This window comes from Wyeomyia smithii, chromosome 3 (genome assembly GCF_029784165.1).
Source record: "Wyeomyia smithii strain HCP4-BCI-WySm-NY-G18 chromosome 3, ASM2978416v1, whole genome shotgun sequence".
In the NCBI taxonomy this organism is placed as follows: Eukaryota; Metazoa; Arthropoda; class Insecta; order Diptera; family Culicidae; genus Wyeomyia; species Wyeomyia smithii.
Window position 1 is genome coordinate 180,244,507 of NC_073696.1, and position 17,360 is coordinate 180,261,866.

The 17,360-nt window shown below is 37.7% G+C and overlaps 3 protein-coding genes across 3 annotated transcripts in view; 2 read left to right on the plus strand and 1 right to left on the minus strand.

Moving 5' to 3' along the window:
• Nucleotides 1-2,673, plus strand: part of LOC129733053 (glypican-6) — a 71,452-nt gene extending 68,779 nt beyond the window's left edge. Inside the window, exon 8 of the mRNA XM_055694605.1 lies at nucleotides 652-2,673. Within this exon, the coding sequence (XP_055550580.1) occupies nucleotides 652-1,016 (365 nt within the window). The 3' untranslated portion in view covers nucleotides 1,017-2,673. The remainder of the gene's footprint in view (nucleotides 1-651) is intronic.
• A 5,948-nt stretch (nucleotides 2,674-8,621) lies between these two features.
• On the plus strand, nucleotides 8,622-11,583 carry LOC129733052 (zinc finger protein 678-like). The gene is made up of 6 exons (XM_055694603.1): nucleotides 8,622-8,863; nucleotides 8,935-9,079; nucleotides 9,138-9,897; nucleotides 9,956-10,375; nucleotides 10,739-10,933; nucleotides 10,986-11,583. The coding sequence occupies exons 1-6, from the start codon at nucleotides 8,738-8,740 to the stop codon at nucleotides 11,539-11,541; spliced, it is 2,202 nt and encodes a 733-aa protein (XP_055550578.1). The 5' UTR covers nucleotides 8,622-8,737; the 3' UTR covers nucleotides 11,542-11,583.
• Nucleotides 11,584-13,375: 1,792 nt separating this feature from the next.
• Nucleotides 13,376-16,210, minus strand: LOC129733056 (60S ribosomal protein L3). Its single transcript, XM_055694610.1, has 6 exons — nucleotides 16,069-16,210; nucleotides 15,538-15,730; nucleotides 15,178-15,346; nucleotides 14,661-14,796; nucleotides 13,987-14,376; nucleotides 13,376-13,800 (listed from the first exon to the last, which is right to left on the minus strand). Exons 1-6 carry the CDS (start codon nucleotides 16,069-16,071, stop codon nucleotides 13,444-13,446), a joined length of 1,248 nt encoding a protein of 415 aa, XP_055550585.1. The 5' UTR covers nucleotides 16,072-16,210; the 3' UTR covers nucleotides 13,376-13,443.
• Nucleotides 16,211-17,360: the final 1,150 nt, after the last annotated feature.

A 17,360-nucleotide genomic window follows, 5' to 3' on the forward strand; every position in this document is an offset into this window, starting at 1 on the left:
TTTGAAAGCTCTGTTTATCTTCTTTCCAAAACTGCTTAAATGTTGAAAATCGGTTGAGAAATGACTGAGTTAAAAAAAAATTGTATGCACTGAGGTCCAAAAAACTGTATTTTGACCATAACTTCAGATTTTGGGGGTGTTTGGAAAATTTCTAGTATGAGCGAATGTTACACTCAATAAGACTTACAACCTACACTAGGTCAATTCAGAAGTTCTAAATCGCTATAGCACAGTGTAATTATTATTTAAGCATAATATTTAAGCTAAATTCGAGGTCTGTTCTTAGAACGAGGTATTACTCTTTGAACTAACTGGATAGAACACTGTATAGTGAATCGCGGAGAATACTCATTGCCTCTCAGGCTACCCGACTATGACGAATGGTCTCACTCGATATCGGTCTGTATTTTGCCTTTTGAGTGTCATTTATTGGTTTTCAAGCTTGCTGGCCACTCTTTTAGATTTACGTCCTAACCGCCATTTGACACATTTGAAATAACAGTGCCATACACTGACTTTTTGACATAACGAGTACTTGCCGTACCTAATAGGCAATTTGGATAGATTTCATAAGAACTAGGGATACAACAGGGAATCAGCTAGACATGCTATACGTTTCTCGATGTATTGATTTTTTTTTGTTCTTTGCAGAAGATAATTACTACGGAAGCGGTTCTGGAGGCGGAAGTGGCTTGGATGATGAAGAAGAAAATGGATCCGGACTTGGGCCTTGGCCTGAACTGGATGAACATGCGCATTTCCCGGGAGCATCAGGACCGCCGGCCGGTGGTGCCGCAGGAGATAATACCGATAGGAATAGTGGTTTTGATTACACCAGTCATAAAACTACTCCCGTCGTTGACGGCGGCAGCAGTAGTGGCGGTGGAACGTCAACTGCTACCGGCGGAAGTAACAGTGAGCGTATTCCACCGTTATCGATAACGCGAGCTTTGCTGCAATTCTTCCTGCCGCTTGTGATGGCTTGGTTTGGCGGTTTGTTTGCTGATTTGCTGTGATCCGATTAAAGTAGCTATAAAATATGTATATTATTTTAATTTTTTAATTTATCCCGTCAAAGTCTTGAGTTTTATTGAATGTAAAGGCAAGTGCGATAGTGGATACTGAAGAGATGTGCATATATTTATAGATAGATGCTCTTTTTCAAATTGATGCGTTTGTTATTGTACATGATCCAAATGTGATGAAAATATACCGAGCAGCTGTATAAGATAATATATACACCCAACCCTCAATACGTAACCGACAATGAATAGATTTTTCAGTTCTGTCTAACTGTATGTGAGCTTTAAAATTATTGAGTAGCTAACATATATGTGTTTCTATGTTCTTAAAAGTGAACATTTTCTTAACTTAATTACTTAATCTTATATTAATGAAGGTGGCGAGACACAATCATTGTTAATTCCGATTATCATAATAAGATTTTCAATTTCAAACGCATATTTCCCAGTGTTATAGTATTCAAATTACCGTGCCAGCATTTACCGAATTGTTGTCTATTACAACGTAACTCCATAGAAGCATTTAATTACATTGCAGTTGTGTGACGCCAATCCTTCTTTTGCTCAAATCTTGGTGCAAATTTTCCATCAACAAAAATGCGAAGGAAGTTTAGGCTGAAATGCGATTTCATTATTAATATTTTAGGCCTTATCACAACTCTAGTCAAATTAAATAGATAAACCTACTTCCTTCGCGTAAAAAGAAACCTTCAACTGTAAAACAATCTCAATCGTTCCTTATTTCAAAAGGAAAACATCTCTGTTCAAACCATTTCACAGCATATTTAGCATAAATCTAAGTAACATACGACTGCCTTTAATACAGCTACTTATTTGCCAACAAAATGCCACTAAAATGCTTTGCGTACACCGTTGATCCTCTGTAAATATCTATTAATAGATCTCTAGATAGTATAACGAAACGAACAGAGAAAGTGTCGATAAATGCTTAGTATATTTATTAACATTTCCGTATTGGTAATATATTTTAATTTATGTAGAAAAAATTTATGTTTAACTAGCGCTAGATACCTTTTGAAACAAAATATTCTTTCAAATTAAAAGCAATTAGGCGCTTCATAACTCAACCACGAACCGATTACATGTCTAAATCAATTCTTATTTTTAATGAACATGTCTAAAATATCTACATCTCTAAGACATGTTAATGAGCTGCATATTTAATACAGGGGTATAAAACAGTAACTTTTAAGCTGTAATTCAAAGCGTAACACGCACATGATAAAAGCGCACGCATTTGGACGAGTTGTAAGTGCAGTATTTGCTGAAATATACATAGTATTTGTACAAAAGTAAACATACTTAGGAAAAAATGATAGAAAGCAACTGGCTACAACCACTCAGAAAAAAAGATGAATACCGTATAGCGAGATGATCCATATCAAAGTACCTTTTTGGAATTTAAACTCTCAGTACCAACAATAGTTCTCATGGCATAGTCTGATTATAAACGCAAATAGGTACATGAACAGTTCGATTTCCAAATAAACATGGATAATAATGTTCATCGGTAAGATAAATCGTATGGTGATACTGAATGCAGATATGTAATAAAAAATGTCCTTGAAGAGTATTAATTATATAACAGTATATGATGGTACGCGAAATAAAAATCAATTTATAACAACAATTAATTTCAAGCTAATATCACTGCATGTTATTTTTTAAATACTCATTTTTCGTATCCTCTCCTCTGGGCTTGGGGGTTGAGCTCCAATCTCGAGTCTCAAAGATTTACGCAATCCTGATGAGCCGCAAAGTTGTATCAGCTTTGACAGCCCAACGTCGCGTGCTTCCGGGTGAAGGATAGGAGCCAAGGGAGGTTATGAGGGTCTTATACTATTTTGTAGCCATTTTTACTCAGCAGTCTCCTATGTGATGAGAATTCATAACTTCTTGAAAATTCTTTATCGGAAAAACGCTGTGAAAAAAAGTTAGAAAAAAGTATTCTTTGTCTAATCTTCACTTTTTTATCGGTAAGTTGTGGAATTATTTCGGAATTATTTGTGTTATTTTTCATACTTTGTTTTCCTAGATGCCGCTGAGAGAATTGATTGGCGTCAGCGAAGTCCAAAGATTAAAAATTGCATAACATTTTTTCATAGTATGAGAAATCTATTCTATCCATCTATGCAATCCACTGATTTAATGTCATAATTTCTGTAAAGTTGAAAACTGTATTTAAACTAGCAATACGATTTCAGATGCTGAATCGTTAATCGCCGCTCAGTACCATCCTCGGCCATGTCACTACCGTCCTACTGGCGTCATCCGAACCACGGCATAGAGACGTATAACTGTTCACCTTCTTCCGGCCCTTCTTTCCGAGCTTCTGGTTGAGTTGTTACGTTTTGCCTTTCTCCTAGAAAGGTATAGCAATCACTGGAAAAACCAAAGGTATAAAAGTGGTCCCAATGGCCGAATGTCATATACCACTCGACTCAGTTCGACGAACTGCGCATTTTCTGTGTTTATGTATGTATGTGTGTGTATGTGCAACTTTTTTTTCTCACCAACTTTTCTCAGAGATGGCTGGACCGATTTTCATGAAATTAATTGCAAATGAAAGGTCTAGTTGCGCCATAGGTTGCTACTGAATTTCATTGTAATCGGATTTTTAGTTTAGAGGTTATGTATCAAAATGTGAAAAATACCGAAACATCAATGTCTCAGAAACCACACAACCGATTTCAATAAAACTGGTTGCAAATGATCAAGCTGTCTCCAAAACCCTTAACCTTTAAATTTCGTAATGATTGAACATATGGTTCAAAAGTTATGTAAAGAAAAGTTATCCTGCGGTTATTTAAACTCACTCATTTTTCTCAGAGATGGCTGAACCGATTTTACAAAATTAGTGTCAAATGAAAGGTCAAGTTGCCCCATAGATTGCTATTGAATTTCATTGTAATCGGATTCAAACTTTGTCCGTTGTTAATGAAAATGTGAAATCACATAATGAAAGTAAACACTTTCTCCTAACGATCACTGGCTAATTAAAAAAGTAGAAAAGTGATCCAAATGGCCGAGTGTATATAGGTGTACATGTGTGTGTGTGTGTGTGTGTTTTTTAGCACTCACTTTTCTCAGAGATGGTAAGACCGATTCTTCCTATCTTGGTGTCAAATGAAGGGTCTATTTGCCGCTTAGGTTACTATTGAATTTTATTGTAATCAAACTTTCAGTTTTGGCGCTGCGGCAAAATGTACCCAAATGCGTGGATATACCTTCATTGAATTGTACTTGACAATTCAAGGATGTTTTCCAGAAACCGGAAGCTGCAAAATCGAGTTCCAAAGCTAAACATGGAGTTTACTCCCGGCTTGCGGCCCGGGATAATGTTCCTGAAAAACATTGGGTGATGTTTGTCCCTTTAAGGTAGGCTGACCAGATTTACTTGGGATAAAAACGGAACAAATGGGTCTAAAAAACGGGACAATTAATAAGATTGGTTTTTGGAAACTTTCACTAACAAAAGCAAGAAAACAATTATTCGTTGCTTTGACGAACCTTTTTTTTTTTTGTATGCCTGAAGGGCATTCGGACTAAAAGAGCCATTGCGACCATCATATTAATTATCTTTTGTGGCAGGCTCTGATGAACCTACCGGATCCTGTACGATACTTAGCGTTTGATAAATTTTGCGTAGAAGAGTGTGATTTTTTGCAATAGGTTCCTAAAATTTGTCACTTGCATGATTGACTAATAATTGTCATGGTCTCAACTTCAATCCCGACTTTTCCACGATAGGGGATGCCCTTTCCAGTGGTGCGGTGCTATCAGGAAGGCGCAAAATGTACTCAGTAATATTAAAAAAATCCTGGCTGATTGGAAACTTATTTTCCATTATGGGAAAATTTCAACGCAAAGCTTTATTTGGAAATTTTTCAAGCAGTGTCCTAAAACGGTACAAAATAGTAAAAAGACGGGACGGTTAAAAATAGTTGAAAAAACGGTACTGTCCCGTTCAAAACGGTACGTCTGGTCAGCCTACTTTAAGGTTGTTTTCCAGAAATTTAGAAGCTACTATGTATTTAGAAATTTAAAATGACGTCCTAAGTTGATTTCTGGCCTCTGGGTGTAACGTTTCCGCAATACTCATAATGGATGATATTTGGTCATCTTAAGTTGTTTTCCAGGAACCTGGATTAGGCAAAATTTGGCCATTTTAGGATTTATTCCGGACCGGAAATTCCGATAAGCTGAATTTCCGGTAAGAATTAGTCATCTGGATTTTTTGCGTGATGTATTTGAAATGTATGCTCATATGTGTGTGAATGTTAGGTTTTGAATGTTTGGTATAGTTGTGCTGTTGGCTATCCGAAATTCCTTATTTAGAGTGAAAAATGGAACCAGCAGAAATTTTATTAAACTATTTCAGATATTTATACATTTCTAATCTTCTTGTATGAGCTATCACTTGACATTTTCCTTCTTGATTAAGCCTTACATTTCCATTTTCCTTTTGACCTCCCACTTCGTCTTTTACGGTCATTTCACAGACGACTACACCCTCACCTCTACGTTCATGCGCATGTGGCCAATAGATTCCTATTTATTTTGATCCTCAAAGAAGAATTTAGTGTAAGAATAATGCTAGTAAAAGAAATTGAATTTCGTGAGAAAATATAGACAATATTTCTATGGAAATGAATCGCGAATTCGAATATCATACGTTGATCATAATAATATATGCATTTGTTTTTATTAGGCCTTTAAAGCCATTGAATCAAAGGTCCAATGTGTCACCAATATTAACTACGAGACCAATCAGATAGGTCCTATGTGATAACGGAAACAACATAGGTCTTATGTAACAAAAACATCAATAAAACCGGAAAAAAAGGTTTATACGTTGAAAAAAGCACCAGAGATAAAGACGACGGTCTTATACTCCGTTCACACTACTCTGCATATCACCTGATATCAGGCTATCGAGGCCATATCACCATCCATATTACCTGATATCCCATACAATCGAGCTGTCAACGGATATCACCTCGGCTACATGCTTTCGCGGATATCATGTTCGAAAACCAATAATAACCACAATTCAAGCAGTTGGCAACACGGCCAAAAGACTTTTGACGCAACCCTACAAATTTCGAACTTCGCTGGCGGTACTGGTAGTGCTATCTGGTTACGGATTGCTACTACAAAAAACTTTACACAAGTTTAGAACTCAGCTTGGACGTATGTCTGCACTTTCCCTTTTCCCCACACGTGTTTAATAGGTTGTTTGCTCAATTGGAATGACACTGACGGATAATTTTTATTCCAATTTTGACAGTGTCGCCACTCTATATATTTACAGGCACTCTAGCTATCGCGGAACCATGTTCGAAAACCAATAATAACCACATTTCAAGCAGTTGGCAACACGGCCAACAGACATTTGACGCAACCCTACAAATTTCGAACTTCGCGTTGCATGCGAGAAAAAAGGAAGGAAATATTTTTGCTATTTTCATCCCGCACATGTTGACAATTGGGTTGTTTAGCTATTCACGAATCTCTGATTTTTATATATCAGCTAAAAGAGAGTAATTTCACATACATAAGACATACGTAACACTCAGGAAGAAATCTTCCAAAAAAGTTGGTACAAAATGAACTACTCGAAAGTACCAACCTCTGTAAAAAAAACCTCTGAGCATTTTATGGAGGTTGTGTACCTGCGCAGCCCTGCATTTGTCTCGTTCCCACTCGAAAAATGCAGCATTTATTTTGTAAACAACTTTTTGACAGTTTCTTAAGGGATTTTATTATGGGCTCGAGTAGAGCCGCGATGAAGAAAATTCATTCCGTTCATTTTCGTCGAGCAGTTCAAACTGGTGTTGGTACCGGGTGATGTGGGGCAAAGAGTACCAAAAAAATCGCCAGTGTTACGTATGTCTAAGTATGTGGTAATTTTCTGAGTAAAACGTGATTTTTAAAACTTTATATCATTGTCCTTCGATTAAAATTAATAAATGAAGAATAAAAATCGCTCCAAAATTGCTACAATGACAGTTGGTATATGGGTGAACCACATACTTATACCCCGTTCACACTACACCGCATATCACCTGATATCAGGCGATTCGTGCTATCGAGGCCATATCACCATCCATATTACCTGATATCCCATACAATCGAGCTGTCAACGGATATCACCTCGGCTGCATGCTATCGCGGATATCATGTTCGAAAACCAATAATAACCACAATTCAAGCAGTTGGCAACACGGCCAAAAGACTTTTGACGCAACCCTACAAATTTCGACCTTCGCGTTGCATGCGAAAAAAAAGGAAGGAAATATTTTTTGCTATTTTCATCCCGCACATGTTGACAATTCATATGAGAGTTCGCGTTGGTGCGAGCCAACTCGCTGACATCTCTATCCTAATCCCATTGCTCTTGTTGTCTTGCTTTAGTTTTGACCTGTTTTCGTTTTCTTCTCTTTTCAATTACCAAAGCAAATGTCAAATCATATCAGCTCACTCTAATGTGAACGCTCGAGGTGACATCCGATATCATCTGGCGATATCAGGTAGTCTGAACAAGGCATATACATAACCTGGGAGGGAGAAACGAATGCTACACTCAAAACAGAGAACACGCACAAGCGTCGTTTTCTGATAGCGTGTAACCACATACATAAGACATACGTAACACTCAGGAAGAAATCTTCCAAAAAAGTTGGTACAAAATGAACTACTCGAAAGTACCAACCTCTGTAAAACAAACCTCTGTTTGAGTAGTTTATGGAGGTTTTGTACCTGCGCAGCCCTGCATTTGTCTCGTTCCCACTCGAAAAATGCAGCATTGATTTTGTAAACAACTTTTTGACAGTTTCTTAAGGGATTTTGTTAAGGGCTCGAGTAGAGCCGCGATGAAGAAAATTTATTCCGTTCATTTTCGTCGAGCAGTTCAAACTGGTGTTGGTACCGGGTGATGTGGGGCAAAGAGTACCAAAAAAAATCGCCAGTGTTACGTATGTCTAAGTATGTGGTGTAACTATCTTCTTGCTGTAACGCATGCATGACTCAAACGAAGTTTGTAGTAACATCAGGAATACTGAATGTGCAAATTTTACAGACTAATTTTTCGAGTCTGTGTCTTTTTCCAATTTGCCGTTGTAAAAGTTTTTTCAGTTGTATAAAAGTTTTGAGTTCGACAGTGATGAAGTGTGCTCGAAATTGTAACCAAAGCCTTAAATAACGGGAAGCGCAAGTTTAATAATCGATCTACGCTACTAGCATGATTATTACTTGAAGCTTATGAAATTTATTATCTTACGTAAAAACAAACCAAAACATTTTGCAAAACGGCATCTAATACAAACACTGTTTACGATGAATATTTTTTCGAGCAACGCGATACCTTTCAGTTATAACAATACTCATCGCAAAAAAATGCTTTTTTTGCCTTGGTTCAAATTGACAGTCAATGACAGCTCATTCTGGTTAATTTTGACACTCACACAGCTTCGTACCCGTTTCTCCCTCTCAGTACATTACTTATCTAGGGACTAAATAATCTTAAATTATGATTCAACACAGAAGTTGTATATCTTTCTTTCAAGTCTGTGGTATAGGCCATTGCTGTCAAAAATAACGCATGAATATTGCAACACAACATAGAGGGTTGGTTTTGTGGCATCTTCATTCATTAGCAGTTTTGACGCAAAATGGGAAAAAATTGAGGTAAAATGGTGAAAACTGAAAGTTGTGCACTGTGTTTTACCACTAAATCAAAATGGTTCTTAGACATCTATTGCGAGGAGAACCAGTCTATGGATATTTCGGCCATTATTTCAAAACATTTATGGTTTGAGGTAATTGATATATTATATGCATATAAATCCATGGGTTCATGGGTAAAAATCCTAATCCCATTGTTTTGCAGTTGAAACCTAGTGGCCAATGCTATGTTTGCGCAGATTGTTGGAAAAATGTTTATGATTTTCATTTGTTCTATTGCAAGTTGGAAAAACTACATTTAGAGACAAACGAACCTGATTCTCGAACAGTGCAAATTGATGTGCAACCAGGTAGTGAATATTCATTATCAAGCAGCAATCAATCGTGACAGATATATGTTTCTTATAGATTTTGAATTTCATCCGATTGATGAAGTAAAAGTCGAACCTTTAGACGAAGATGATCAAAATCGCAGCACCGATGGAGTTGCCGATAGCTCTATTATCGGTTTTATCGGTAAACAAACAACAGAGGTGTCATCGTCTGAAGCAGTTCGTCCTAAAAGAAATACATCGACTCCAGTATGTCAATATAAAGCAGAGATTACAGAGTCTGATGCGGAAGATATAGATGGAGACTGTTTTGCAGACGATTTCGACGATGACAATGATTTGGATTATAAGACGGAGCCAAAAGAAGGAAAATTAAAAGCAGTAGAAATTCCCAAAATAAAAAAACGTCGTGGCAGGCCTCCAAAAGCTATTGCGGTTAAAAAAGAGACGGATTTAGACACCTCAAATGAAACCGAGCAGGGTGAAAGTTCAAAAGATTCTGAATTGCGCCATAAGGTTAAAAAACGCAGAAAATTTAAGAAAAGATTAACTCGAAACAAATATGATTCAGATACTGGTTCAAATGATGGCGATCGTTCTAGAATAGGCAGCAAACGAGCCAGAGATGAAAGGTTGTTTAAATATATAGAAGAATTTGTATGTCATTTATGTCCGGAACGCGTTGAATTTGATCGGTTTCACCATGCTAATTTACATTATCGAGAATTCCACCAGGAACCGGCTTACTTGAAGTGCACAAAATGCGATCGAAAATGCTTTACGCCAGGTGGATTTATCAATCATATGGAAACTCACGATGATCCAGATAAAAACAAGTACGAATAGATTGGTCAAAGTTTCACAATAAAGCTTATTAATTGTTTTGCTTCACAGATGTAAAATTTGCGGTAAGGTCACTGATCAAAAAATCACATTAAAAAAGCACATGCGGGCCCATCGTCTTCAGATGGAGGAATCATTACCGTTCCCATGCGCGATATGTCCACGACGGTTTGAATTGGAACGTGCTCGCGACAAGCATGAGCGATTGCATGGAAGAAAAATTGTCATAAAACGAGAAAAAGGACGTGATGATGAATTGATTGCGTTTTATAAGAAAATTTCTTGTGAAATTTGCGATGAAGAAAAGAACGATGGTGTAACGTACGAAAACTTTTGGGATCTTAAACTCCACATGGCTGGTGAGCACAACAAAACACCATACCTTAAATGCCCGATATGTTTCAAAAAAAATGTTTGCCGGCAACAATTAATGATACATGTAGATGTACATGAGAATCCTGAACGGTACAGGTAGGACTTTGTATCGCTTTTCACTAGTCTTGTTTTTTTACGACAGGTGCGCTTCCAAATAGCACAGTCAAATTGAGTAAAGCTAGTTATTTAGGTTTTGTATTAAGTTTTCTATTCAGGGGTCATGTACAAGTTTCTAGTTTAGAGAGAGAAATATCAAAATTTCTTATGCACGTTCACTGGGAAAAGGGGTGATTCAACAAAATGGAGTGCTATAGTATTTCGAATGTAAAATGGTCTCCTCACACAATTCGTGTATGACCCTTCATCACTTATTTCAAAATCGTATCGAAAACTTGAATTAAATTCTGATTACAGTTTCATTGCACTAAATATTTGAACACATAATTAACGTCTATTCAGGTGCGATATATGCGGTGAAGTATTCCAGTTTCTCGAAAAGCACAAATTTAAGGCTCATGGCCAAACGGAACCCCAGGAGAAAAACTATAGTTGCGAACATTGTGGCAAAATGTTCCGTTGTGTGTTAAACCTTAGGAATCACATTGATCGCGTGCATGCTATTAAAGATGTTACATGCGATATCTGCAACAAACCGTAAGTTGATGCAGCGAAACTAGTCTTGCGCTATATCTGATACTTTTCACAGTTTCAGCAAAAAAGCAATCAGTGCTCATAAACGTTCCGCTCATACCGACGAAATGTTCATGTGTGAGCAATGTCCGAAAATGTTCAAAACACGCAGTGGTCTTGAATCTCACAAAAGCGAGCATGATGCTGAGTTACGCAAACCGGTGAAATGTGAAATATGCGGTAAAGAAATGCGTCGTGGTGCAAGCCTAACAAAACATATGAAAGTAATTCACTCAAAGGAGGCTCCCGTCAATTGCAATATGTGCGGCAAAGAGTTCCGCACTAAGTTTCACATGGTTCGCCATCGTACTAACACTTGTTCGGCAACTATCAATTCGAGACCATTCAAATGTGAAGTGTGCGGAAAAGGATTCTCGATGCGATTGACAATGACCGAACATATGACGACTCACACTAGAACGAGTTTGTACCAGTGTGCTTTTTGTTTTAAAACGTTTGGATACATCTCTAACCTTTACAAGCATCGCAAAAAGGCGCATCCGGAGGAGTGGCAAGAAGTACAGTCTCGCCCTGATCAAGGTATTGCCACTGTTATCGAAATAAGAAATTAACTGTAGTTTTGCGCTAATAAATATTGAAATTATACTAAAGTATTAGTAAATGTGTTGGAATATTAAATTAATTCGATCGAATCGTTCTTTCTTATACCAGATTTATTGTCAGCTCGGTTGAATCAGTCTGCACGCATCAGAGCAATAAAATTACAAATCATCTGAAACAAAATAATTTTAAGAAAACGCGCAAAATAGATCATTGCACACGAAAAATTACCCATTCTTTTCTGACACTTTCCACAGGTTTGTTTACATGGTGTTAGATTTTTTTTCCATTCACTGTTTAGTGATAGGAGTTAAAATGAATGATACGAGTACGAAAGAGATGTGAAAACTCTCCGCCTACGCGAATTCGTTACTGTAATCTTTTGGTTTATTTTACTATGTAAACAAACCCGCGACAACTGTCAAATCCCTTTTTTTTTCTTTTTTGTGACGTCATCGTGCAATAAGGCAATCCATGAGACAGTTGCGATCAGCTTGAAAAACAGCAACAATAACAAACGTACAAGCAGTGAAACGTCACCCGTGGATTGCCCTATGATCTATAACCTGATGTACCTATTATCACAGACAAACCGACGTGCCACTCGATGACGATTTCATCGACTGGAAAAATAACGATTATTTTAAAATTTTGCTTAGTGGGCAATAATGCCGCTAGTGTCGCTATAAGCAAGCGTGTACCGTAAGGTGCCCTAATTCTGCGCGTTTCCTAATTCTGCGCACTTCGTATTAAAATGTTAAAAAAATATCAATTGAAAGCAGATTTTCAAAAATGAAGTTTGGAAGTGATTTCCTATATATTAACTGTTAGCTTTCAGCTTATGTTTCCTTTCTTACTAAACGGCATCAACATTTTGGTACGAAGTGCGCAGAATTAGGAGCCGCGCAGAATTAGGACGCCTCACGGTACATGCATTATCAAAGACAAAGACCGTCAGTAATGCCACTGGTGTTAATTTAAGCAAGCGCGCACACCCATTAGCAGACAAAAACCGTTTTACGAAAAGAAGTTAATAGACAGTAAGCTTACATGGTGGCGCACGAGTGTAACGTTTCGAATAAGGACGAAGATTTTTCAGGATTTTTCTTCGAAGAGGCACGTCTGTTTGTCTGTGGTTCTACCTAACATTCACAAAAAAAATGTGAAAACGCATTCAAACTTTGAATACAAACGTTATCTTTTGTAATATCCACCTGCCGAATTTTTTGTAATAAAACCTACCGAAGAGCAGAACTGCGCTGGTGGCGTATGGCATCACCAGACATCTAAACTTTAATTACGTTAATTACAGTTCACCAACTATACCTACTTGCCACTATGAACGATGAAACTATTAAATATGGTTGAGAACGGTTATGCGAATATTTTTAGCTGACCAGATCGAAGTTTATTCGCATGTCAGTCACATAGGGGCCGTTCAATAATTACGAAGTTACAAGGGAGGGAGGGGGGTTGAAAAAGTGGAAAAATATGCTTACGTAATTATTGAACGGCCCCATAGCTGTTATTCTAATAGAAAAATATAAACTATGCGGACACGAAATAACCAAAATTGATAAAATAATTCAGTGGAAGTTTTCTCCTCTTAAGTTTTTTGCTATGGGACCGACATGCGAAGAGCGGTAGCATAGTCGTAGTATAAAACACTGAAGTCGCTTTTTACGCGGGGGAAACGTGCCGCCTAAAAAAAACCGCGTAAAATCCGGAATCCGCGTAAAAAAACCGCGTAAATTCCGGAATCCGCGTAAAAAAACCCGCGTAAAAAGCGACCTTAGTGTATGTTCATAATCGGATATATTCTTAAGAAAAAATGTTTCAACCACATTTTAATGCTGCATGTACAGGCAAATGTATTAATGGCTATGCAAATACAAATGTTGAATGTATCTAGCCTAAGCTGAAGATTTTGCAGCTGCTGCAGCTGAAGCAGCCTGGGCCTTTTCCTCGCGGATACGATCTTTCTTAAGGACACCGTAGTAGGCACGTTTATCTGCTGGTGTCTGGAAACGACCGTGTCCAATTTTGGAAGAGGTGTCGATGAATTTAAGATTGATTTGTTCCAGTGCAGAACGCTTAGTATGTACCAACAGCGATTTGCGCAGCGTAATAACACGCCGCTTGGCCCCGATACAGCATCCTTTGATCATGAGAAAATCGTTGTTGATCTCACCGTAAAATGGGAAGCCACCCATTGGTGTAATCGATTTATCCGTTAGATCATATTCGGTTGCTGCACTATTTTTGATGATCTGTAAACAATTTGTTCCGTTATTGCTTATCCGAGATTTAGTTTATCGAATTGACACATATATCCATCAGTCCTATCATTATGTAAACATTTGATATTCATAAAAATGTAGTAAAAATGATGTCGGCTACACGTGATTTCATCATTGTTGTGATTTTAAACTGCACAATTACAGATCTATAGTTACCTTTCCATCCTTAGTGTGAATTCCTGCTCCAATACGATAGATCTTCTTGTTAATTTCGGTACGATGGTGATAACCTTTCTGACCAGCACGAGCAACAGTGAAGGCGACACGGGATGGATGCCAAGCACCAATACAAGCTACTTTGCGCAAACCTTTGTGCGTTTTGCGCGGAAGTTTCTTGGTGTGCCAACGGCTGGTAACTCCCTTGAAACCTTTACCCTTAGTTACGGCGACACAATCAATCATTTCATCCTGCGCAAATACTTGCGAGACCGGTATCGGTTTCTCCAGATGATTTTTTACCCAGTTGACTTTATCTTCAATAGTTCCACCGTTCAACTGTATCTCGATAATGTGAGCCTTCTTTTGACCCTGCTTGATAAGACGAATCTATGGCAAAAAAACAGCTGATCTGTTAAAACTGCGAACAAAAATTTGTTATTGGGCATGTGGCTGGTATGGTTTATCTACGCGATCACGGCCCGAAGAGCTACACGAAAGATTAGGAATATACCATCCATCACCTCCCGAAGGGTGATTTTTTCTGTGACATTGAGGAACAACCGTGCATGGTGAAAGCAGAGTCGGCCCTCTATTTTAGATGATTCTATCGTCTTGCGACAACAGTTCATCCAGGTTATGTCAACATATTTCTTATTCAATAAAACCATTACCTGTGAATGAGCGATGACGCGGATAAACTTGCAGTATCGTATCATTTTCTTAAAGTTGTCCTCAATAGACTTCTTGCCTAGATCGTCGGTCCACTTCTTGGAGGCTTTCGTAAAAGCCTTCTTCTTGCTCGCATGCCTTAGATCAAACGAAAAATGTTCGGATAAAAGAAGTAGAGAAAAGTGGGAAGTGTCCTCTTCAAGGATCTCTTCTTGAGCGGAGGCCATTTACCCAAGCCATGGTCACCTATATTTCTCGCCGCGTTACAAAGAAATAGGCTCACATGACAAATTTTAGCCCTCTTACTATGATCGAAGAGCTTTTGATAATAATTAGTACAGTGAAATAATACTAATAAAATTTACGCATTGAACAAAATGAATTCAGAAGGAAAGCAGCAGTGAAAATGCTTCAAACATGGGTGTTTAGACATCTTGTAAAACAAGATAAATTTCATCATTCAGATTGTTCAACTTGTAGATCGAGCAAAGGTAACTTAGTTATCCTTTTAACACTTACCAATTCTTATAGAAGCGACGGCGGCATTCTTCCGATAGATGCTGAGCCCAGACATTACACAAAGCACGTGGTCCGAAGGGAGTCTCAATATAACCAACGGCTCCTACAATTGCAATGGGCGGTGTTTCCAAAATAGTAACAGCTTCAACCACTTCCTTTTTGTTAATCTCTGGAATTGTCAAAGCAGAATACTGTGAACAACGTTCGATAAACAAGAGTTTTCGTTTGATATGTCACTTTTCAGCCAGCCCTAGTTCTAAACTGGTTTGTAATCATAGTTACTCAGAAAATAACCGTAAACAATAAATTGATCATCATCGAAAAATTTGGAACTAATAAATAGCGAATAAAGGTACATACTTGATCCGGGGCGCTCCGCCTCTCGCACAATGTGCGTCATACCAGCTTTATATGCAAGGAAAGCAGTTAAATGCACTGGTTTCGATGGATCGTCTTTCGGGAATGCCTTTATACGTCCTTGATGCCGAGAAGCACGTTTTTTTGGATAGAACGCCATGGAGCCATGACGTGGCGCAGAGAACTTACGATGAGACTGAAAAGTTTAAAGTGAGGTTAGACTGACGTAGGTACTACAATAGTAATAACCTGAGTAATAACGTGGATTTCTACCAGCAAATATTTATACATTATTGTTACCAGCAAATATGAAGGTAGGTATAAAATTCCTTTTTTGTCAATTATCTAGTCAATTTAGCTTTATAATTTCAAAATATATAAACGAATACACATTCGTAGTGAAATATTTTCCCTCATCATAAAAACTAGTTTATCGATAGACTTAACTAGCATTATCAATTTTAATCCACTGGTAAACTTCCAATGCAAAACTAAACAGAAAAAAACCTCATAAGGTATTTTTTTAAAACTTACCATTTTGTCTACGAACACGTGTAACTCGCAAGAGGTATCGACACGGAAAAGATGGATGAACGAAAAACCATGCCCGAACACCCTAAAAGAATGACGGACTAGAACCTATAGTCCGAAACATTCACAACCGAAAACCGAACAAATATTGATGTACTATAAAAAAAATTATAGCAACTTTACCATATTCACTGCACTGAAACAAATCGCAGTAACAAATAGATCCGTTTTCTAATTAATTGTGCACTTAAATCGGTTTAGCCGTTGGTTTTATAATGCAATTATTATGATTTCACACTAAACTTTATCAATTATACTCACAAGAGTTTTTCACAATTTTCGAGGGTATATCATAAAAATGTTATTACACTGGAATTCTAGAGGCAAGAAGATCTAGCTTTTTATGCACCATAATGGCGGTCGCTATCCAGATTTTTACGCGCTATAATGACGGACGCTGTAATGAAAAAATCGTAATATGTTACCTACCCGTTTGATAAATCTGTTTACATCAGTTCGACTTTTCATGTATTTTGCAAGGAAAACAATAATTCTGGCAACATTAGTGTTGCCAAAACTCCAGAAATCTCGAGTCTGACGTAAGCAGAGAGACTTGCTGAATTACGAACACGCATTATAGCACCTGCCATTATGGCGCATAAAAAGCTGGATAATTCGACCAACCACTCTTTAATAGCGAATTTCTTCATTCTCAGGTCCCACCTGAGGCTATCTGGCATCTCTTTTTTGCATCGTAAATCGCAATATCGTTCCTCTATTCCCTCGTAGATTTCCGCGCATTCAGTGGAATAAAGAAATTCGCTATAAGTTTCTTTATGAAACGAGAACGATATTGGTGGATACTGGCGGTCGCTATAATGCGTGTTCGTAATATTCGAACCTCTTTGCTTACGTTAGATTTGCGATTTCTGAAAAAATGGCAACACAAATGTTGCCAGATATATTTTTCTTTTCATAAACTGTATGAAGGCTCCAAACTGACGTAAGCAGAGTTGTCAAAAAGGTGGGTTATTTATTACGAACTTTGCATTATAGCGTCCGCCATCATAGTGCGTAAAAAGCTGGAAAGAGCTCTCCATTGGATTCTGTATTGGTGTAATGCATTAGTGTTAGTGAGATAGTTTTCTTTGTTAGCTTTTTAAATTTCTTGGTTAGCTGTAGGAATTTCGAACAAAAACTAATTGAACAGAGATGGATTCTACGCACACTATCTTCGATTGCAATGGTGCTAATATTCGTGAGATCTTGCTTGGAGAAATCTATCCAGCTTTTTA

Coding starts and splice junctions, on each gene's coding strand:
- LOC129733056 (XM_055694610.1), bottom strand. Junction 14,377..14,660: donor GCGTCATCGCTCATTCACAG/GTAATGGTTTTA, acceptor TTTTTGCCATAG/ATTCGTCTTATCAAGCAGGG. Junction 13,801..13,986: donor TTCACACTAAGGATGGAAAG/GTAACTATAGAT, acceptor AATTGTTTACAG/ATCATCAAAAATAGTGCAGC.
- LOC129733052 (XM_055694603.1), top strand. CDS start 8,738: ATGGTGAAAACTGAAAGTTGTGCACTGTGTTTTACCACTAAATCAAAA. Junction 10,376..10,738: donor GAGAATCCTGAACGGTACAG/GTAGGACTTTGT, acceptor ACGTCTATTCAG/GTGCGATATATGCGGTGAAG. Junction 10,934..10,985: donor TGCGATATCTGCAACAAACC/GTAAGTTGATGC, acceptor TACTTTTCACAG/TTTCAGCAAAAAAGCAATCA.